Raw genomic sequence first — 23,458 nt, forward strand, 5'->3', positions numbered from 1 at the left:
AGGCTGGCACAGACCGCACGATCGTGCGCTGCGGCGGGGTGGGGTGGGGCGGGGTGGGGCGGGGCGGGGCGGGGCAGGCCAGGAGCTCCGCGGGCTCCCCAATACCAACCCCCCTTTTAAATAAAGGAACCTGGAGCATCCCGGGGCCTTGGCGAGGCCGGGGCCACCCCGGGCTGTGACGTGCGGGCCCCAGCCAATCACTGGAGTCTGAGGCCTGCGTCCCGGCTTGCGAGTGGGGTGATGTCTCAGCGCGGGCCCCACACCCGTGGCTTCCCCGGCTACAGTGCAGCAGAGCAAGCTGGCGGTCCCTGTTACCGCTTTCTGGAGTGAAAAGGCCAGGAAAGCGCTTTCACGAATGCGATTGAAATGCAGGGACAGCCACAGAGTGGCAGATAACTTGTCCCTTGTGGGAGCTGAGAAAACCTAAGGGAACACTGCGCGTTTCTATTTCAGAATCAACGCGCTGCCCTCCAATGGAGGCAAAGAAATGTTTCCCCAAATACACTTACTGGACACTGATCTGAGCGTCCATTTGGAAAGGAAAAGGACCTCCCCCCCCCCTCACACACCCTCCCAAGCGTAAAGCTGAGTATTTCTTAGAAATAAGCCTCATGAGACTGTCTTGACTAGTATTCAGCTTCACTTCGTAGAGCATAACCTAAAACGATCAGCTGCTAGTTTGGAGAGCAGAAGTACATTTTAAAACAAGAGTACGTGGCCCAACAACCGCACCTGTTGAATGCTCGTTGGCTGCCCCGACTCGACTGGCATTGCTGGATTGCAGAGAATGCGCTGGAGAGAGCCCTCGCCCGCAGGAATTGAATGACTACCAGCAATGACACTTAAATAGCATTCATTCTACAAACATTCCATCAGCTTTTATTTTTAAAGTTTGTCTTCAGAACCAGGCACCGTGCTAGCCCTAGGGACATAAATGTGAATATGTGGCTCCTCCCTCAAAGGGCTACCAGATTGGGCAAGGGAAGCTCATGACATATGAACCCATTTGAACACACCCTTTACTCAATAGTATAGATGTGATTATGGAAAGTTTTCTCTTGCACATTTTTGGAATAGGAATTCTTTTTTCTTTTTTTAATATGTTTTTACTGATTTTAGAGATAGAGGAAGGGGGAGAGAGAGATAGAAACTTCGACTAGTGAGAAACATCATTTGGCTGCCTCCTGCATGCCTCCTACTGGAGATGGAGACTGAACCCATGCCCTGATCTGGGATGGAACCAATGACCTCTTGGTTAAGGGGTTGATGTTCAATCACTGAGCCACACTGGCCAGGCTGGAATAGGAATTCTTTTCTCCTTGACTTACCTTAATAAATCAAACCTGCCTTCCTACAGTGAACTGAGGTATGAAACCTTGACCGGAATTGAACCCGAGACCCGTAGTCATTGGGCTAATGTTCTATCCACTGAGCCAAACCAGCCAGGGTGGGGCCTGGTTTTTTGCCATCAAGGAATTTACAGACTGTAAACCATGCAGGATTCTAAGGCCACCAAGATCCCTGACCTCCTGGTGTACACACCCTCCCAATTATCCAATCAAACACAAATTTATAATGTCAACAAAAAAAAAATAAAAACACACTAATCTAGATACTGCTCTGAGGGATTTTCCCCATTTAATTAAGATCTCAAATCAATTGACCTTAAGATAGGGAGATTGTCCTTGGTGGGCCTGGCCTAATCAGGTGAGCCCTTAAAGGAATCGGGCTCTTCCTGGAGAGAGGTTCGAAGTATGAAGTAAATTCATGATCAAAAAATAGAAACCCCACTAATGGCTTTGGAGATGGAAGGGACCACCTGGCAAGGACTAGAGAGCAGTCTAGGTTCTAGGATCTGAGAGCAACAGCCAGCAAGGAAATGAGACTTCAGTCTTAACTACAAGGAAATGAATTTGTTCAAAGACCTGGATGAGCTTCCAAGTGGATTTTCCACGGAGCCTCCAGACCAGAGCTCAGTTTGAATGACACCATGATTTCAGCCTGGGAGACCCTGAGCAGAAAACCCAGTTATATTGTGGCTGAGCCAGAACTTCTGACTCACAGAACAGGGAGCTAAGAAGTGGGCGTTGTCTGAAATTGCTGCTTGTTTTCATTTGTCATGCAGCAGAAAACTAATACATAGGACAAAGGAGGAGGCCGGCACATGACTTGAAAAATTTAATATGCTATTGAACGGTTACAAAATGTTCCTTTCTCTCTGTCTCTCTCTCTTTTTCTTTCATCTTTCTTTTAACATGAGGACCTCAAGATAGAGCAAGCTTCTTGCAGTCTTACCTTGTTCTGTCATAAAGCATACACAGTAGTCTGGAAGTTCCAAAAATGAAGAGATGCCTTACATTTGAGGCTAAAATACAGAAAATATATAGCTTTTCTTCTTTTTGGAAAGTGGAGAGTTTTAAAAAATACTGTGTTTTAAAATCCATCTATCAAATTTGCTCCAAGGGATGGATGACCATAATTACAGTCATATTTATTCAACAAATGCTTCTTGTCAGAAGATGAAAAATTCTCATGGTGAGAAATAGAATTCTGGGTATAATGCCATTGCTCCAAGAATTGAACAAATGCTGGCTTTCCTTAGAAAGACATTGCATTGAAGAGCAGACATTATGGCGTTCAGGGTTGATTCCTGCCTTTACATTGCTAAGTTTTGCATACATCTGCAACTCATTTAATTGCCCCAAGCCTCCGTTTTCTCTCCAGAAAATGGAGAATAGTGAGGTGCAGTGTGTAAAGGCCCTATCCCAGAACCTGGCACATACTAGTAGTGACAACCCAGGAATTGCCATTATTACTCTTTAGCTGCTTCTTGGGAGGAAATGATTTATAGGAAGATCAGCTGCTTAATTCCAAGAGTAAAATTCAGGAGTGACGTGAGGGTGTCAGCACGGGGAGTGCTGGTCACAGATGAAGAGAAGCCTCCTTTTTTTTGAATGGAGCAAAGTTTTCAGCAGCAGCATTGTCAACACGTGGGGCTGGATAATTCTGTCTTACGGGGATGGTCCGTGCATTGTAGGATGTTTAGCAGCACCCCTGGCCTCTCCCCACTAGCCAATAGCCTCACCCTCCACGCCCCCCACCATTGTGATGAAATGGGAATTTTAGGGGGGAATATAGGCAGGTTTAGGAAATTTTAAAAAATTAAAGCGGTCCATGGAAAAAACACAGGGCTACAGACTGGGAGAAGTTACATTTCCATAAGACAAGGAAACTGGAAGTAGCAAAAGGTCTATATTTACAAAATAAAGGAGGAAGAAGGCCCAGAGGGAACAGGAGAACAATGAGGGAGGAGGGCCCCACACTTCCCAGGTGAGGTTTTGACCTTTGAGCTCAGAAGTTACTACAGTGACCAAATCAAAGGGGGATAGTGGCCAACCAGAAGGGATACCCATGCACAGAAAACTGCAGCCTTGATAAACTGTGGGAGAAGGGACGGGGTGGGACTCTTTCCCCCACCCCACGTGGGAGTCTGTGCTGTGAGATTATTTCTGCTTCCCCACGTGGGAGTCTGGACTTGTTCTTCAATAAATTTCCACCTTTGATTAGTACTTTAAGCAATAAAACAAAATTTAAAATAAATAAATAAAATATAAACTTTGTAAAACCAAAAAAAAAAAAAAAAAAAAAATCCCACCTTTGCTATACCATCTTCCGCCCAGTCATTCTTCGACTCCAACGGACAAAGAATCTGGGGAACCATTCCGCCCAGGGGAACACATGTTCCAGTCCCAAAATCCCGTATCAGTGACACCCCAAAATGTTTCCGGAAACTGCCAAATGTTCCCTGGGGGGCAAGATTGCCCCCATGTGAGAACCCCAGTTTAGAGAGGAAAGCCGTGTGCACTTTTGTTTCTGTCGCTTTATTGACTAGCGGAGAGAGTGACAGCGTGGACTCTAGTGGGGAGAGTGCTCCTACAGAAGTCACCGGCACCCGGGAAAAGGCAGCTGCTTAGACCGGAAGCCTATGTGGTCTAGGGATGCATTCAGGCTCCAGGCACTGGTCGTCCCAGAAACTCAGCTGGGTCTGTTGTGTAGCCTGAAGGTGAAGAAGCATCAGGGCCTCCAGAGCCCCTTCTTGGGGGTTTTGCTTTGGGCCATTGGAAGTAAAAGGGAAAGGAAAATGCTCCCCTGCTGTTTGAGAGCTGGGCCGTCTTCACTGCATTTAGAGAAATGTCTCTTCCTTTACAGCTGTGGTTCTCGGCCTTCCTCATGCCTTGACCCTTTAATACATACAGTTCCTCATGTTGTGGTGACCCCCAATTTCATTGTTACAAATTGAACATAATTAAAGCATAGTGATTAATCACAACAATATGTAATGATATATGTGTTTTCCGATGGTCTTAAGTGACCCCTGTGAAAGGGTCGCTCGACCCCCAAAGGGGTCCCGACCCACAGGTTGAGAACCGCTGCTTTACAGGCATCTAGACGTGGCTCTGAACCATTGTCTCTGGGAAGAGAAGGACTGTTGAAACCCCAGCTGGCTGGGAGGTCTCAGGAGCCCACCCTAGCTTCTCCTGCTCACCTCGACTCTTCCACTAACACCCCCTCCCCCCCGGCCGCCCCCCCCCCCCCCGCAAGTCCTCTGTGGCTTTTATTCTAGTGTGACCTCAACATGATTATATCTTTTATTTACTCCACATTGCCTTTTCAGTAGCCCTGCCGTCTGGTACATCTGCTTCCCCCACCCAGCCCTGTGGTTATGCGGTCTGAGGAATCAGGCAGAAAGGAAGTGTGGCCACACTTACCCTCCAAACCCAAGGTAGTGCCCCTGTATAAGAGGGACTGCAGACTCCCAGTGCCAGGAGGCGGTGGGCAGTAGCGAAGGGTGTGATTTGTCCACGGTGGTGATGGGAGAGGTGAAAAGACCCCCGACTCTGGAGAAGCAACACCCAAGAGGGCAACATGGGAGGGAAGAGCGCTATCCCCAGGCCCTCTCCCCTTTCCAACACACTCAAGAAAGGCGACACCTGGAGGCGGGGAGGATAAAGAGCAGACAGCGTCCGAGTTGGTCTTATGCCAAAGTTTGCTTCCTTGCAACTCGAGTTTGAAAAAAAAAATTAAATTACATTGAAAGATCAGCACAAATTAAAAATCTACATCCGTAAGTCGTGACCCAAATACCGCATAAAGTTCAGGAGAGGGTTCCCTTCGGCATCCCCGCCCTCCGGGAAAATTCTCTCTGCACTTAGTTTCGGCATCTGCCAGTCTCAGTTGTACAAGAGCATGTCTCCTTTGTTCCCCTCTCAGGGGAGGGAATCTAGGCTTTGAAGACACTCTGGGCTACATAATTTGGTTATATCTGCCTTCCAACACGTCCATCTGGTAAACATTTTCCTTTTATGTACATCAAGGAAACAGAAGTAACTAGATTTTATTTTTTTATTCATGCAAACACTTAGATATTCTGTGTCGTTCAATCATTCTCTCTTGCTCTTCCTTTCAGCTGACATAGCTTCTGAGCATGCTCCCTATTTCTAATATTTTCATTGTCTTCTTTTAGTGCAGCGGTTCTCAACCTGTGGGTCGCGACCCCTTTGGGGTCGAACGACCCTTTCACAGGGGTCGCCTAAGACCATCGAAAAACACATATATAATTACATATTGTTTTTGTGATTAATCACTATGCTTTAATTATGTTCAATTTGTAACAATGAAAATACATCCTGCATATCAGATATTTACATTATGATTCATAACAGTAGCAACATTACAGTTATGAAGTAGCAACGAAAATAATTCTATGGTTGGGGGTCACCACGACATGAGGGACTGTATTAAAGGGTCGCGGCATGAGGAAGGCTGAGAACCACTGCTTTAGTGCAACACACAGAGCTTCCTGTTCAGTAGCATCTCACTGGCGCTGAGGGAGAAACAGACTCCCAGATGGCAGGACAGCCTCTGAGCCTCCTCCTCCGTTGCCTTTGCAGTACAGGTTGTCGCCTCTTTCATCTGCCTCCTGAGGTTCCTCAGGACCCAGCAGTACTAGCTCGCCCCCTGGAGGGGGTCCCAAGGGCACATTCGGCCTCGGAGCTCCAAGGAGGGTATTACCTTTGGGAACAGGCATGTATCCAGGTAATTTGCTAAACCAGAAGCTGATGCTGTTATATGAGTGCGCTAATTGCTTGTGATACATACGTCCATTTAACAAGATCTGATGACCTGGACGATGCCCGCATGCTCCCTCCTGCCTTGCCCTGACGAGGGGGTAGGGGGTGCGCAGGGCATGCATGTCCTCAGCCACACGCTGGGTAAGCAGCTGATGGGAAGGGTGCCACTAAGACTTGTGACACAGTGGACTGGGTGCCAGAAAGACTTCACATCATGACTTTGCAGCTCATTAATTGCATGATCTTGGAAAGGTTCCCTGGCCCCTGTGAACCTTAATTTCCTCATCTGCAAAATGGGTTGAAGGACCGGATGTTGTGAACTTGTAAGACTCAGAAAAGAAACGTGAGTGTGCATAGTAGGTGATGCAAAAAACCAACAAGTTTTTAAAAATGTGAGAAATTTGAGTATATATCCAAGGTTCTTGCAATAGCAGTTGCCTATTAGGTGGATAGAGATATTGATTAATTTTAGATATTACATCATGGGTGCATGATAACAGATTGAAGGTGTATCGCTGACAAATTGCATTGAGCTAATAATAAAGTCTTGACTAAAGTGTCTGAACAAGGTAGAAGTCTGCTAGGTTACAGAGAGCTTAAGAAACAGAAAAATGTTTACTTATACAACCAGAATACAGAACATTGAAACAAAATCAACATTTCCCCCCAACAACCACAGTGAAAGCTCCTCGTGGGTTCACTCGTTCGTATGTAATGAATTCCTGTTTCTTGGGTCTTGGGTGAGCCAACCTCTGGACTAAAACCAGTCCTGGAGATACTGACTATCCACCGGGGTGTCTGAAAGTCATGCAAGAGATACCCGCTCAGGAGCCCGTGTCCTCGAGGCGACGTCTGAAGTGTTGAGGGTTTGAAGTAACAGGGATAGTCCTTTTCTGCACCGGGGAAACACTCTGAGACCATCCTTCTTGGCTGAAGACAAAATCTGGCCTGCAGCTCACAGCAGAGCCTTCACACGAGCCCCAGAATAAACCAGTGCTACCTGTGGTTGGCAGTGTCTCAGCATGGCTGTGGTTACTCTGTGGCGGGTAATCCTCACATGTACAGGTCTGATGAGGGGAGCCAAACAAGAATGACGCAACAAGGAAATGTGGTTGTTTCTACGGAATGCAAAGAAGGATAACAAAGCCCTTCCAAAAAAAGAAGAAAAAGGGAAACTGTCCCTAAGGATAATGACTAAGCTTATATTGGAAGAAACCTGATTCATAGAAATAGAGAAACATAATGTTATAGAGGAAAAAATCTTGAAACATAATCTAAGAATACACTAAGAATATAAAATATGGCCGGAACCGCCGGAACCGGTTTGGCTCAGTGGATGGAGTGTCGGTCTGCGGACTGAAGGGTCCCAGGTTCGATTCCGGTCAAGGGCGTGTGCCTGGGTTGCGGACACATCCCCAGTGGGGGACGTGCAGGAGGCAGCTGATCGATGTTTCTCTCTCATCGATGTTTCTGACTATCTCTCTCCCTTCCTCTCTATAAAAAATCAATGGAATATATTTTTTTAAAAAAAGAATATAAAATATGGAGATTTAGGAATGGGATCTACACATATGCCATAGGAAAGTCTCCATGTGAAATCCACTGGCCTAGAAGATACTAGACTCAAATTAAAGAAATACAACTGTGGCCAGGCCAAGGTAACATGTTATATAACAACTGGAATTGTGACTGAGAACACTATACCGCTGTTACCACACTGTTGTTGTCCGACATCATCAGGCAAAGTGTTGCCAGGACTCTGATAAATACAGGAAAACACAGAACAACTAGTTCATAAGGATTTTGATCAGTGTTTTCCTTGAGGGTCAAAAGAGTTCGTGGACAGACAGGGCACTGACAAACCTCCAGGGTCTTCCTAGTGAGCACACCCTTCTGAATATTTCTATAGCAACACTTTATGGATACCAATTCCATAGGGGAAGCTGAGTTTGCCTTCTGATTTGATAGCGGTTCTCCTGCAGCTCATACAATAGCAGCACATTAAACCTCCCCTCTCACGTATTCGGTGGAAGAACAGTCTTTGTGATTCCCAGGTCCCTCTAGGAAACTGCAAGATTGTTTTAGGTGTAAAAAATATCTTGATTTTCTGTACACTTAAAAGTGGTTAAAATGGCAAATTTTATGTTATGTGTCCTTTACCACAGTACAAAAGCTGTCTTCAGTGCTTTTGGGCACACCGAGGAGCGGAATTGCGGAGACACTGCACAGGGGAAAGGGACAGGCCAAGGCGTGGCTTATGAGAAGTCGCATTTTATAATGATGCGCGAGTTTGTCTGAGCTCTCAGTCACGGTGGGCTACAAACCTGGCTTCTCAAGAACGCTTTCCGCCCTTCAGCCCTGACCGCGTCTTACAATTTTCGGAATGATCTCTGTGATGTCCACTCTGCTTCCCACAATCTTCACGTCAACCGGGACATGGATGCCGAAGGACAGATGGCCGTGCCGTGCCAGAGTTGGACCTATACTTAGAAGGCCAAGTGAAACACAGCGCCCACTCCCCGCAGCCCAGCTGCTTTCGGAAGCAGAGACGGATGGCATTCCATCCACACACTTGTCGTTCCCCAGCTTTGGTTCAGATGCTCTTGATGCCCTGGCCCACGGGCAGAGTATTACATTCTGTTCTTTCACGGCCCTTATATAGCAACGTGTCGGGGGCACGTTAGACACCCCAAGCTCTAGTATTAACAGCGATTTTAGCAAGAAAGCTAGAATGGGGGAGCATCTGAGATTCACTGTAGCAAATAGTCATAGTCACAGACAATAGTCAATGAAAATCAGTTCCATGGGAGAGATACAACATCAAGACTTTTATCCGTGGCACAAAGTTAGTTAGGATTGTGGCTCTCCTAAAGTAGGTATTTTCTTTTTTATGCCTAAGTCACAGGATACAGAAAAGTAAATTTAATAACTTTTAATCATATAATAAAAATACAATAGGTGAAAAAATTAGTAAACAGATGTACATATGTGAACCCAGTTATGAAACAGCTGACCCTTGAACAACACGAGGGTTAGGAGTGCCAACCCCTGTTCACTTGAATCTGCATATGACTTTTGACTTCCCAAAACCTTACTACTAATAGCCTACTGTTGACCGGAAGCTTTACCGATAACATCGTCAATTAATACATGTTTTATATGTTATATGTATTATATAATGTATTCTTATCATAAGGTAAGTTAGAGAGAAGAAAATCTTATTAAGAAAATCATATGGAAGAGAAAATACATTTATAATATTTATTGAAAAAAATCCAGCCGAAACCGGTTTGGTTCAGTGGATAGAGCGTCGGCCTGCGGACTGAAAGGTCCCAGGTTCGATTCCGGTCAAGGGCATGTACCTGGGTTGCGGGCACATCCCCAGTAGGAGATGTGCAGGAGGCAGCTGATCGATGTTTCTAACTCTCTATCCCTCTCCCTTCCTCTCTGTAAAAAATCAATAAAATACATTTTTTTTTTAAAAAGAGAAAATAAAAAAAGAAAGAAAAAAATCCAGGTGTAAGTGGACCCACACAGTTCAAACCAATGTTGTTCAAGGGTCAACTGTATATACGTACACACACGTATGTATATTTAGACACACAGGATAAAAGAAGGAAACACATAAACAGTGGTCACTTCGAGGTAGTGGTACCATGAACAGTGTACGTTTCCTCCTAACACCTAGACATGACCCAAGTTTTATATTATTCTGATCAACAGAAAATAATTAACATCACAGTCTTTAAAGGGTGAAATGAGACTTCCAATTCTCATCATCAGATGAGGGGAAAAGAACAGTCCTTTTTACAGATGGCACTGGGAGAACAAGATATTCTTCGTGATCTTGGTTAGCCAATGGCTTCTTAGATACAATAGAAGGACACACAAGCAATAAAATAAAATGAAATTTTATTAACTGAACCTCATCAAGATACAGACTTCTGTGCTTCAAATTATACAGCAAAAAGGTGAAAAGACAACCCAGAGGCTGAGAGAAAATATTTGAAAGTCATATATCTGAAAAGAGACTTACTTGTATCCGGAATACATAAAGAACCCTTACAACTCAATGATGAGAAAATAACTAAATTAAAACGTGAGCAAAGAATTTGAATAGATATTTCTCTAGTGAAAATATACAAATGGCCAACAAGCACATGAGAAGATGCTCAACACCATTAGTCATTAGGGAAATGCAAATCAAAGCCATACCCACCGAAATGGCTGTAACAATCTTAAAAAACAGATACGTATTGGTGAGGATGTGAAAAAGTTGGAACTGTCAAACATTGCTGGGAGATTGTAAAAGACCACATGTTATATGATTCCATGTATGTGAAAGGTCTAGAGTAGAAAAACCCATATACACAGAAAGCAGATTAGTGGTTGGCTAGAGCTGGAGGAGGGAGGATGGGAAGTGACTGCTTAATATGGGTACAGAGTCCCTTTTTGGGTGATAAAAATACTCTAAAATCAGATTAAGGTGTGGGATGTCCAACTCTGAAAATATAAGAAAAACCATTGAATTTTACACTTTAAATGGGTGAATTTTCAGAGCACATAATTTTACTCAATACAATTAAGTTTTTAAAAATTAAATATGATGACATTAAATGCAATATTGGATCCTGGACTGCATCCTGATCAGAAAGGACATTAATGAGAAAACCGGTAAAACCTGAATAATGTCTGTAGTGTAGCAACAGCATCTGTACTAAGATACTTGTCTTAATGTTAATTTTTAAACACAAGTACATGTAAGATGTTAACGTTACAGAAGTGGGTGAGGGTTATACAGGAACTCTGTATTATCTTAGCAACTTTTCTGTAAATCTGAAATTATCCCCAAATAAAAGTAAAAAACAACCACAACAAATCTTGAGAGAGAGAGAGAGAGAGAGAGCGAGAGAGACAGGCCCCAGCCAGTGTGGCTCAGCTGGTTGGAGCACTGTCTTATATATCGAAAGGTGGGACACACACAGGTTTCAGTCAGGACACATGCCACAGGCAGCCGACTGATGTTTCTCATATCAACGTTTCTTTCTCTCCCTCTCTTTCCCTTTCTCTAACATCAATTAAAAGAGACAGACAGACAGACAGACACACAGAGAGAAGGCACAAATAAATAATTAGGAATGACACATGGAGATTTAAACTACAAAACAGTGGAGTTATGATCATAATTCTAAGAACAATGATGTACCAGGGCTGTGCAAGGCAGTCCCCTTCACTGCCACCACCTGTCAGGTCTCTGAGCTCAGGATGAATTCCACAGTGTGACACAGTTTGAGATAAATAGGCTCCTTGAGGGGAAACCTACAACACAAGCATTAGCAGGAAGAGACGCGATGTGCGGTTCACTGTCCTCCATGGCTGCATGAGAGCCATGCTGGGACCTGGGTGAGGAGCTTGTCAGTGTGTCAACAGATCGCGAGCCCGGTCTCCAGTCAAGGGCTTGCTGTTTAGAGCAGTGGCTGAGAAAGCCAGTTGCCCAGCACCTGGAAGACCCTTTTGGCAGAGGAGGGGAGCTACTGGTCTGTGGGAAGCTGGTTTGAGTGGTGGTCCTGCCTCTAAGAAGGTGGGGCCAGTCTGAGCCGGCATCCTGTCCAGTCCACCCAGACTATGCTCTCAGGGTCACATGGGCACAATTCAACTTGCAACCAGTATATTACAAACATACACAAAATGCACAATATCTTAGAAAAACATAACTTCATAAAACTACTCGAGTAGGAATGTAATTTTTGGTTAAATTTTTTACTTAAATCAGAAGTTTTAAAACCCCCTCCTTCCTAAAAAAAAAAAAAAAAAAAAAAGACTAAAATAAAACAACCCATTAAACCCGGAAGATTTTTTCCACTAGCACCCAAACTTCAAAGAACATAATTGTTACCTTATACAACATGTTCCAGTGAATATAAAATAAGGGAACACTGCCCACCTCATTCTATGAAGTAAAATAATTTTGATGGCAAATTCAGATAAGGACAGAACAAGAAAGTAACAATGAAAGGCTAATATCACTTCTAAATGTAGATGCAAAAAATCCTAAATTAATGGTTAGTCAACTGAATCCAGAAATGCCTATTAAAAACACATCATCACAAAGTTGGAGTCATCCTAGAAATGCGAAGATGGTTAAAGTTAGAAAGCAAACTGGCGGGATTTACCATATTCACTGGTTAAAGGAGAAAACCATTGGATCATGCCAACAGATGCCGAGCAACTTTTGATAATATTTGGCATTGTTTCATAATTAACACCAGTAGCGAACTAGAAGCAGAAAGCACCTTCCTTAGCCTGGTAAGTGGCAGCTCCTGAAATTATAGCAATTTAAAAAATTATGTGGCAAAAATCATATGTAACTGTAAAATGTTGAAAACATTCACTTTCAGATCAGGAACACAATAACTTATCACCACTTCTACTCAACATTGTACTGGATGATGCTTTTCACTAGCGTGATAAAGAAAAAGAAATAAAGTTATTAGAATTATAAAAGAAAAATATAATAAATACAATCCAAGAACCTTGTATGCATATATGCATGGCCCATGGCTACAGACAATGAGGCAGTGAGGGCCTGGGGTGGGGAGTGGACTGGGAGGGTCAATGGGGGGGGGGAAGGGGACATATGTAATACTTTCAACAATAAAAAATTATTTTAAAAAGAAAGATTACTTTAATCTGATTTCTAACCCATACAAAAATAAAAAGAAATATAAACTACTAGAAATAAGGGTTCATCAAGGTTGTTGAATACAAAACAGATATGTAAAACTGGTAACATTGCTATTCACCAGCAACAAAAATTATAAAATGTAATTTTTAAAAAAGGATATATTTTTCAATGGCAACAACAACATATCAGGTACCTAGAACTAAATATAACAAAAGATGCACAAAACTTTTACAAATGAAATTCTAAAACTTCATTGAAGAACATAGTAGAATACCTAAATAGATGGAAATATAAACTGTATTTATTGATGGGAAGATTAGAGTTTGTCGCAACAGCAGTTTCCCCTGAAATCAGTCTATAAAGTTCAATATAATTATAATAAAAATTCCAACAAGGTATTTTTCAAAGGTTGACAAAATCATTCTTAAATTCATACAGAAGATTAAAGCATGAAGAATAGCCAAAACTCTTTAAAAGAGGAAACCAAAGATGTGTATGTAGTGGGGAAACTTATTCCAACAGATAGCAGTACTTTCTTTAAAAAATAGTGTGGTACTGGCCCAGAGAGCGACAATTAGGCCAATGGAATAGTTCCGGGTCTAGAATTAAACTCATTTATATCTTACAGTCATGGCATTTGAATTATAGGAAAAGGCCAGCCCCAATGGTGATGGAGCTATACTTCCCTTTAAAACAGCAACAACTAGTAATCTGACCCCCCCCCACCACCACCACCACCATTTTGGGAACTCCTACCCTGTGCTGGACACTGTGCCACACACATCAGGCACAATTCCTAATGCTTTTGCCATAACTAGTGTCACCTCCATGACAGATGGAGTCTTTCAGCTCTGTAACCCAGTGACCACCGTTCTATACCAACGAGGTTAAGGGTTTCGGATTTTAGAAACCTCCCTGTGTGACAGAGAGGGTCCTGAGTTGCTCGCACACATGCCCCAATGGAATGCAGGCCTTCCATGGGTTTCCACAGACACAGTCCTGAGTGGTCCTTAGACAAACGCTTACTGAATGAACGCAGCGCTGCATTCCCTCCTCTGCCATGGCCGGCAGCTGGGTTTGATCCGCATAAGCCAATACCGGAGTACAGCTCTATTGCCAGCAATGTCACTTGGGCAGAGAAGGGGTTGACGTTTCATTTCCAGCCTCACAGAAGCACAAAGAGAGTCCTTTCGGCTCCTCAGATGGAGTGCAGCCAATTCACGTGCAAAATTCCCTTGTTTCTGAGTCTTTCTGGCTTCCTCTTGTAAAATGACTGTCAGCCAGGGAAACTTCATCTTTCCCACTTTTTCATCCGTTTCAGCTGTATGGGGCAAGTTGCTAAGTATCATCCTGGCGTACAGTCTCTCCCATTAGCCATAGAAGAATGCAACACTTACGAGTCATATGAAATGGGAGATGAGTAATATCTCCGTGTGTGTAAAGGAACAAGAGCTTATGAGTGAAAAATAACCAGTAGAGGGGGGAAAGGAAGTGTGATGAGGTTAAGTTAAACATTTACAGTTATCTTGCTGGGAGTTTTAAAACAAAGGCCAGTACAAGTAGCAGTATATGCCAGTGGTCCACCAACACTCTACAGTGCTTTTTCTTTTTTTTTTCCCCTAATATATTTTATTGATTTTTTACAGAGAGGAAGGGAGAGAGATAGAGAGCCAGAAACAATCAATGAGAGAGAAACATTGATCAGCTGCCTCCTGCACGCCCCCCACCGGGGATGTGCCCGCAACTAAGGTACATGCCCTTGACCAGAATCAAACCTGGGACCCTTGAGTCCGCAGGCCGACGCTCTATCCACTGAGCCAAACCGGTTCTGGCTCTACAATGTTTTTTAACCTTGTTTTTTGAATAACCTCCACCCTATTTTAAAACAAAAAAGCATGGTTATAAAGCAAAAGTCAAGTAATATAGTAAAGTACAAAGAAAAGAGTGAAATAAAATCAATACCACTTAAAAATAACCATCACTGCCCTAACCGGTTTGGCTCAGTGGATAGAGCGTCGGCCTTCAGACTGCAAGGTCCCAGGTTTGATTCCGGCCAAGGGCATGTACCTTGGTTGCAAGCACATCCCCAGTGGTGGGTGTGCAGGAGGCAGCTGATCGATGTTTCTCTCTCATCGATGTTTCTGACTCTCTGTCCCTCTCCCTTCCTCTCTGTAAAAAATCAATACAATTTATATTAAAAAACACAACAACAACAACAAAAAACCCATCACTGACTTAGGTGAGTATCATTCTGGACTTTTTTTTAACAGATAAAAGGATAGAGAATATTTTTATAAATAGAGACTCATTTTATTTATCACGTTTATTTCTAATCACATTAATTTGTAAAAAATAGCCTTTTTTTGGTTTGTATTTAAGACAAAAAAAAATAAACTGAAGCAATTACTAAACTTTAAATATTTCTTTATCCCAACAGGAATTTATTTAAAAATCCATTCAAGTTTATTTTTTTAAATTACCAAAATATTCTCCTGGCTGATGTGGCTCAGTGGTTGAGCATTTGACCTATAAACCAAAAGGTCACGGTTCAATTCCTGATCAAGGCACATGCCTGGGTTTTGGGCTCAATTCTCAATAGGAGGTGTGCAGGAGGCAGCCCATCAATGATTCTCCCTCATCATTGATGTTTCTCTCTCTCTCCCTCTAAAAATCAATAAAAGTATTTTTTTTAAATTACCAAAAAATTAAAGTTAGTCATTATGTTTGCTTTTTTTGTTTAGACAATATCAACTCTCTGCTATAAAAATGAGATTGGCACTAGTATAACCTCCCTTCCTCCACTTCCAACTTATGTCATATTATTAAGGTTTATAATATTTGCAATATGTATCTACACTATGATTTTGGTCTTAGTTCTTTATATAAATTCAATGTTCCTGCCAGTCATTTTACTATAAGCTTCTCCATTATAGTTATTGATTTCATCTCTCCTATCAAATGGTTTCTTAAGAAGAACTCATAGGTCCTTAAGAGTACCTGATGTTATCTTTGACAACTTGGCTGCCAATAATATCCTTAAGTCACTTTTTTCCTACTCAGAGTTTTAGATGCATTCCTCCATTTTCTCCTGTCACTGACTCTTATGGAAGTTTCAGACCCTTTGGAGACTTGCATTGTCTGCCTGAGTGGTGAAGAATTCTTCTAGTTCATTACCTTTTCAGGATACGTTTTAGTGGCAAGTACTTTCTGAGAGATTTCCTAGAACATAGGACACTTTTTCAATCTGCAGGTTCATTTCAGGAAGCTCCTTCTCAGAAAACTTTTCTGTATTATGTCTTTCAATACTTCTTTAGTTCCTTCCTTTTTTGGGGGCAGGGAGGAGGTCACCAATTACACGTATGTTAGAATATATTTGTCTTCCTAAAATTATCCACTCAGAGGAAGGAATTATCCATCCTGCCCAACTCTCCAATCAACGTCTTCCCAAAACCTGTGGGTTTTTTTTAAAAAAAACAACACACATTTTTATTGATTTCAGAGAGGAAGGGAGAGGGAGAGACAGAAAGAGAGAGAGAGAGAATCATTGATCGACTGCCTCCTGCATGCCCCACTACTGGGGATCGAACCTGCAATCCAGGCATGTGCCCTTGACCGGAATTGAACCCGGGACCATTCAGTCCACAGGCTGATGCTCTATCCACTGAGCCAAACCCGCTAGGACCAAAACCTATGACTTTAATGAGAATTCTGAATTTGCATATTCCCTCAATGCAGGCAGGATTGGGAGCTCTTTGGATTCATGCTGGAAAATCTGGTCTTTTTCTTTGGTGATCATCTTTTGAAGTTTAAAGAACAACAACGGCTCCTGGCTTTGCTTCATTGCTGGTGAGTTTAAGTGTTTTTTATTTTTAAGTTGTAATTTATTTTGATAGTTATTTTAGGGGAAGGAGGTTCTGTTATTTGGCCTTATTTACGCTAAGAAACCACACAAAAATCTTTAACAGAAGCACTTGATAAAATACTTTAAAAATAACTTTATTATAACTAACGAATATAAAATCTGACAGATGTTTTCAAACATTTTTGCAAAAAAAGTAAAACCCTCCCTTGTTCTGCTTTTCTCCCCCAACCCCCAACAAGATACAGAGTAAGAACTTGGACAGAGTTTTACATGAAACACTAAACATGAAATCTTCATTCATTGGTTGGTCCTAAAAAGGCTCCAACATATTATATTCTAAGTAAAGGTCCATCCAAATTAAGAAATCCACAAACCACTTGACACTTGTTTCCTACTGTCATTATGATGCTCAATTAAAACGTTGAAGGACAAGAAGTGGTAACAAAGACTGCGTGTGACAGATATTCAAAGTGCATGAATCTATGAGAACAAGAACATTCGAGATAAGAATACTGGGGGTGGAATTAAACACTGATTTAAAAAAATTAACCCAAGGAAACCTATGTACATCATAGCCTTTGGCATCTGGTTGAACGTGTTTCTTCTTTATAGAGACATCAGTTTTGTCTCATCTACTAACCAGATTAAAGTGACCTTAACACATGTCTCATCTGACACAGATTGTCCACAGCCAATTTCACATGAGGTAGTTGGGCTGTTTACTGACATTCTAGTGAACTGTTATGACACAGGAGACTCACACATCAAATATGCCATGCGACTGGCTTATTAGCCTTCTGGGAACCAACAGAAGTTACTTCTAGATCACCTTTCCTGTCATCACCGACTCCATGGACACCTATAAAGACACCAGCATCTACTGGAGTCTGTGTGGATGAGAACAGCTTTGCAAGGAGACCAACCATCCCGGGATGGTTTCTGTTTATGAAGTACAGGGAGGAAATACCACACTTTAAAATGTGTGTAAGTGGAAGGACGTGCTTAAAACAAGCAGCCCCTTTCTTGGGTTCTCACATAGCTTAGCTGGAAAGATTTGTTCACTCTGAAGGAGAAGTGATTCAGAGGGTAACCAAAGAATGTTTGCATCACAGAGTCATGGTACGTGTTTTCCTTTTAGTGAAAGGCTATGTAAGAACAGCAGAGGAGCAAGGTTAATGCAAGCGTCAACTGTACCGTCAATAGTGCTCAGTCATGCCCTGACGCAGCTGTGCGGAGAAGCCATGCAGGTGGCTCTGGCGGCATGGATGCAGGGGGAGCGTACAGGATGGTATAGAGAGCAGGATGCACATGGAGCTTCGAAAGGACCCGAACAACCTTGTAACAGATAAGCAGTCTTACACCACCATTAGACAGCTAGTGAACATTCATGTCATTACTGTGAAACCCCTGAGTAAACAACTGCAGGTCACAAAGGGACACCGAAGCAGGACATATTTCTAAGTAAAGTCTTCCGCACACAGTTCACAGGACACGGGTTTGCTGCACACACTGACGTCTGCGCACAGACTGTATCAGATCAAAGGGCAACGGCGCCAGGTCCCCAGGACCAAACACATTCGCTCAGCTAGGAGAACAAAGGCTTAAAATATGCTTTACTTCTAAATCCTAAAGCTAAAAGTATAAAAAAGGTGATAGTTCATCTTAGAAAGAAATGAAACATGAAGGTGGGGGAGCTGAGGATTGTAAAACCCATGACTACAATCAGAAGCAAGTGATTTTAATCAGTGATTCAGAAATGCACCATTGCGTAACCACTTCTTGTAGGACATGGTAGTTTAGTAGGAAAAAAATAGTTTTCATTCGAAAGCTTCCTGGATGTCTCACATCATCTACTGCCCAGGACCCCTGGTGCCCGCTCGGGCCTTACACGATGCCTGAGATTTTCAGTCGGGTGAAGTTTCTTTAGTAAAATGCCCGTTACCCAGCTCTTTCACTGATTCCACACTGAATACAGAAACGGGTACTTTATCTATTGGTCCCCACCACATATTTTAAAAATTAAAACCACTTTTTTGAAAACATGAAGGTGAAAGCATTGACTCTTTGGATGTACACGCACACACGGTTAGTGACTGGAAGAAGGCCGCGGACTTTCCGAGCGGCACTCCTCTAATTCCAGATCACCTTTCCAGGACACCACGCATCCTGGGGGTCACCTGCTTCACAGTGACCTTGGGAAGAGGGCTCTTAGGAAGCTTGTGCAGCCTGGGAGGGCGTGGAGTCCTGCTGATGAGGCACCTAAGCCTGGGCGAGGTGGGTGCCAGAAGGTGCTGCTGGGGAAGGGGCAGGGCAGCTACAGGGGCGGAGCTGATGCTCCGATGGGCGCAGGATGGGCGCAGATGAGGGCAGTGCGGGCGAGCGAGCGTGAGAAAGGAGAGAGGCCGCCCGGCTGAACCTGCAGCTCAGCTAAACCCGGAGCTCAGCTGTCCCTCACCCTGGAACAGGCATTGGGGGAGCTTTGTGTTCAGAATGGCCCTAAACGATGGCAAGCTGCCTCAAGCCACGACCTACAGCTCCTAATGGGCAGGGCACAGCTTTTTCAAGTGGACCCGGAGCCCCACTTCTGAACTCCCTGAAGAGCTGATGAGAAAACTGTCTCCAGCTCACTGTCAATCATGAGTGAGTGTCGCCCCCCAAAGGGCATCCCTCTAACTTAATAATTTTCACAGGATTCGCTATAAAATGTCAAATGTGCTTTCAAAGGACAAAGCAGTTGCTGTCATTGTTCAGTGAGATTAAGAGACCAACCCCTGCCCTAACTGGTTTGGCTCAGTGGATAGAGCGTCGGCCTGCGGACTGAAGGGTCCCAGGTTCGATTCCAGTCAAGGGCATGTACCTTGGTTGCGGGCACATCCCCAGTAGGGGGTGTGCAGGAGGCAGCTGATCGATGTTTCTCTCTCATCGATGTTTCTAACTCTCTATCCCTCTCCCTCTCTGTAAAAAAATCAATAAAATATATTAAAAAAGAGAGAGAGAGACCGACCCCTCCTGAGTGTCAAGCCTGGATCCCACCTGTGGGACAGGTGCGGACAGGACACGATGGCGTACGGAACACCCTGGAAGGGCTCAGTCTGGGAGACACACTACCTTTCCCTTCAGGGTCTCTCTAAGGTTCCTCTTGAAAAGGGATCTCAGTGTTTGAGCCAGGACAGCCAGGTGACTGCTCTGTGACAAACACCGGCGCTCTGCTCTGCTCTGCTCTCCTCTCGTCTGGCCGGCAGGTGGAAGAAAGCTTAGGTGTCCTGGAATCTGGCAGGATTATGGGGGAAAAAGCCTTAACTACCTTTTCTTTGTCCCCCCCTGAGATAGTAACTGCGAAGTAGCACAAATTAGGACTTGGACTAAAAGGGGGATGCAGAACAGTGGATCCAGGAGGAAGTGCCATAGGTGCCAAGCTTCAGGTCGGGTTGAACTTATCACCTGGCACTGGGCTCAATTCCTGGTTCTTTTTATTGAAGGATTCTCAGAGCGTCACACATCTTAGGCAAATGGTATATGCTCCAGGGAGGAAAGTACCTCTCAAAAGACATCACCCTTTCTATGGAGTTGGGAAAGGGGTGAGCAGAAAATGGAACTTACCCCAGTTATCCCACTGGATTCCCAGTGAGCCCAGATAACAGTAAACCCTTCCTCCCCAGAAAACCGAGGCATGTACACCACGTACCTACATCAACAGAAAACGGCCGTGCCGAGCAGCTTTCTTTGTGTGAATTCACAGCTTTGCGGGCAAATCTGAGGTAATGGTCGTGTGCCCACTCCCTCACCTCGCGAGTTCGCCTGCGGCGACAGGGAGCACGCAGGTGGCTGGAACGGAATCGTCACCACACTCACAGGCTCCTGGCCTCATCCTCTCGCAGGGGCACAAGGCCTACAGTGTCCTCATTCAAGGTGCAAGCAAAGGCTGGCTGCTGTCTCCTTCCCTTTAGGAGGCGATGTCAAGGGCAGGACCCCTCGTCCCCATCACTGTCACACCAGCCACACAGGGAGATCCACACTGTTAGTCGTGGGAGGGGGAGCAACACACACACACACACACACACACACACACACACACACACACACCTTGATAAGTACCAACAGGAAGTGCTCAACTACAGAAGAACCAGCATCCTTGCAGCACCACTTTCCTCCCCAGCCTTGAAACATCTGATGTTGCTTTTCTAAGTGGAAGCCTTTTCCAGAAGTCCTTATGAACAGAGTACCTGCTTCACTAACTGAGCGAAATAAACGCCCATCTGTTCAGAGACAGACGGGAGACAAAATCAACACCCCTCCCCACATGAGTCTCCCTAAGGAGGGGTTCTTTGCCCTCGGACAGTGTCATCTGGGGCTGCCCAGGCAGCATTCACCTGCGCTGCTCAGAGGAGCTCACCTTCTCCCCTGGGAGCCGCCTCAAGGTGGAAATGCCCTCCAGCTACTCCAGGAAGCGCCTCTAGGGGGAAGGCCCGTGGCTTCTCCCCAGGCACTGGGCGGTGTGGCTCCTGAGAGCAGGGCCAGAGTCCCAGGGTCACTCTTTCCAGGGCAACGCCCACACAAGGTTGTCTTAAGAAAGACTGAAATCCCGCTGGTAAACCTTGCCACAGTCCCAGAGCTCTGGAGACTGCCGAGCGGCTGCATTTAGCTTGTGTGATGGGTGGTTAAGCCAAGACTGATCAGCGAGCACACTGGGAGCCACCATTCCTGCCTGGTACACACTGGCCGGGCGGATGCTGGCTGAGTTAGAAAAACTGCGGAGTAAATGTGGTACATGTCTCTCTCTCGCTTTAACTGTTATTTCCACAAAAGCCTCCTCCTCTTTGAAAAACAGGACACATCATTTAGCTCATGTGGAAGACTGGAAATTCTGTAAACTAAGATTTAGTCTCAGGATTCCTCAATGCTGTGTGCACAGAATCACCAGAAAAGCACTCAGATGCCGGTTCCTGACCGGCCACAGGACCCGGTTCGCCGGGTGGGTCAGCCTGGGGCTGTGCTTTCTGCCCGGCACTGCATGTGACTTTGACACAGAAGGGTCACAATCACACCTGGACATCACCTGGTTCCTGTTTAGAGGCTGTGCATGGTGAGCAGAAAAATCCTCCACCTCTGAAGCCTACTTTTGAAATTGGGTAACAACCCCCGAGTGTCACGGTGTTGCTATGGTGTCCAATGGAGACAGTGTCTGGGGAAGCATGGGAACGAGGGTGGGCACTAGGCAGGGTCGTCAGGGAGGACCCGCCCCTGCCCTCAGCGTGGGGCACACTCAGCTCTGCAGAGCCATCATCTTCCCACCCCTCACGGGATGGCACTCCTCTGGGTGTCTTCCACCTCCTGCTGGCATGCCGCACCCACGCTCTGCACACTCGACTACAGGCCCCCCGCCCCCAGAGCCCCGGAGGGAAGATCCTCTGAAGAACGTCTAGGACAGCCAACCTACACCTCACAGCTTCCACCGGGGGCCTAGCTCCCCCTAAAGCTTCAGTCTAATCCTAAATTGGCTGAGACACTACCCGTGAGTTACAGTCCTTGATATAGAATTTGCTCATTTTCAGCTTGGGTTGGGTGGCCCATTAAAACTTAAAGCTAAAAACAAAACAAAACAAGACCCAAGAAATTAACTTGTCAAATCTGCTCTTATAACTTGCTGTTCAAGTCTCTAAAACAGCTACGATTTGGTTTCCAGGAGGCCCTTTGAACTGAAATATATAGCACCTTGATTTTTAAACACACAAAACATGTACGCATTTAAAAATGATATATAAAAGCACTAGGCTTTGCCTCCATCTCTCCATGGCCGGCATAAGGGATGGAGAGGGTTGAAGCTGCTGCTGGAAATTAAGTGGGGCATCCAAACACGGCAGCAAGCTCTTCCCTGCAGGGGGCGCCGCTGTCCAGCAGGAGTCACACCACCTCATCGCTCTCCAGCCCGTGGGCGTCGTACAGCGCGTCCAGGATGGCCAGCTGCCTTTCCATGGCAGGGAGGTAGAGGCTCAGGTCCCTCTGCATCCCGACACTGAAAGCGGCTTTCTGGTGGTCGCCCTCCTTTATGGTTAACGCGGCTACAAAATCTTCATAGGACGGAGCTGCCCGCAAAGCCAGCTGCAAAAGAATTGCTGTGAGAATGCGCATCACTCTCGCTCTTGCACGCTTTACCCTATGCACGAGCACATGCGTGAACACACACACACAGACACACACGCACACACAGCTTAGGAGTGCAAAAGTAACAACAGGAATATACCCTTCGAATTTGTGGACTCTAAAATTTTTTTCAAGCAACAAATCAAATAATTTTAAGGCTAGAAGAAGCAGGTATGTACCTGGGCCAACTTGAGGATGAATAAAGCCATCAAGCCAGGGAGTGCTGACAGAAAAGTTTAAGAAAAGTTCCGGTCTCATGCATGGTGTGATCGAGAGGGTTCCCCTTGAACCTCCAGAATCCACCTGTATGTGCATTGCTGCCCGTGTTTGTCCAGTCCTGGCCAGCCTCCAGAGCACATCACTCTCCTAGCTGGCTCTCATCATCATACCTCCGTTTCTCTGTGCACCTCCCATCTCCCCCCACATGGACAATATCTCCTTCACACTCCGGACTGAACATTCTGCTTGCTTGTGCACTGATGCTTTCATGCATTCTACCCCAGTTCATCTCTCTAGGAACCCTGTACAGTTCATATCCCTATTTTGCAAATGAATGTCACATAGCTAATGAGTGCCCAGCCAGGGCCTGAGCTTCGGGTCGTCTCTGTGCTTTGTCAACTACACTCTCACACCACATTG

General features: G+C 44.7%; 1 protein-coding gene across 5 annotated transcripts in view; it reads right to left on the reverse strand.

The window, feature by feature from the left end:
• Positions 1–7,560: 7,560 nt before the first annotated feature.
• Positions 7,561–23,458, reverse strand: part of PLEKHA8 (pleckstrin homology domain containing A8) — a 62,923-nt gene continuing 47,025 nt past the window's right edge. For 2 of the 5 annotated variants that reach the window (XM_036327734.1, XM_036327732.1), the window contains one exon: positions 7,561–9,025. In XM_036327734.1, the coding sequence (XP_036183627.1) occupies positions 8,982–9,025 (44 nt within the window). In that variant the 3' untranslated portion in view covers positions 7,561–8,981. Of the gene's footprint in view, positions 9,026–16,796; positions 22,778–23,458 lie in introns of those variants that run through there. The other 3 variants (XR_004970827.1, XR_004970828.1, XM_036327730.1) reach the window with 3 other exon arrangements.

Source organism: Myotis myotis, unplaced genomic scaffold (assembly GCF_014108235.1).
Source record: "Myotis myotis isolate mMyoMyo1 unplaced genomic scaffold, mMyoMyo1.p scaffold_m19_p_11, whole genome shotgun sequence".
Taxonomy (NCBI): domain Eukaryota; kingdom Metazoa; phylum Chordata; class Mammalia; order Chiroptera; family Vespertilionidae; genus Myotis; species Myotis myotis.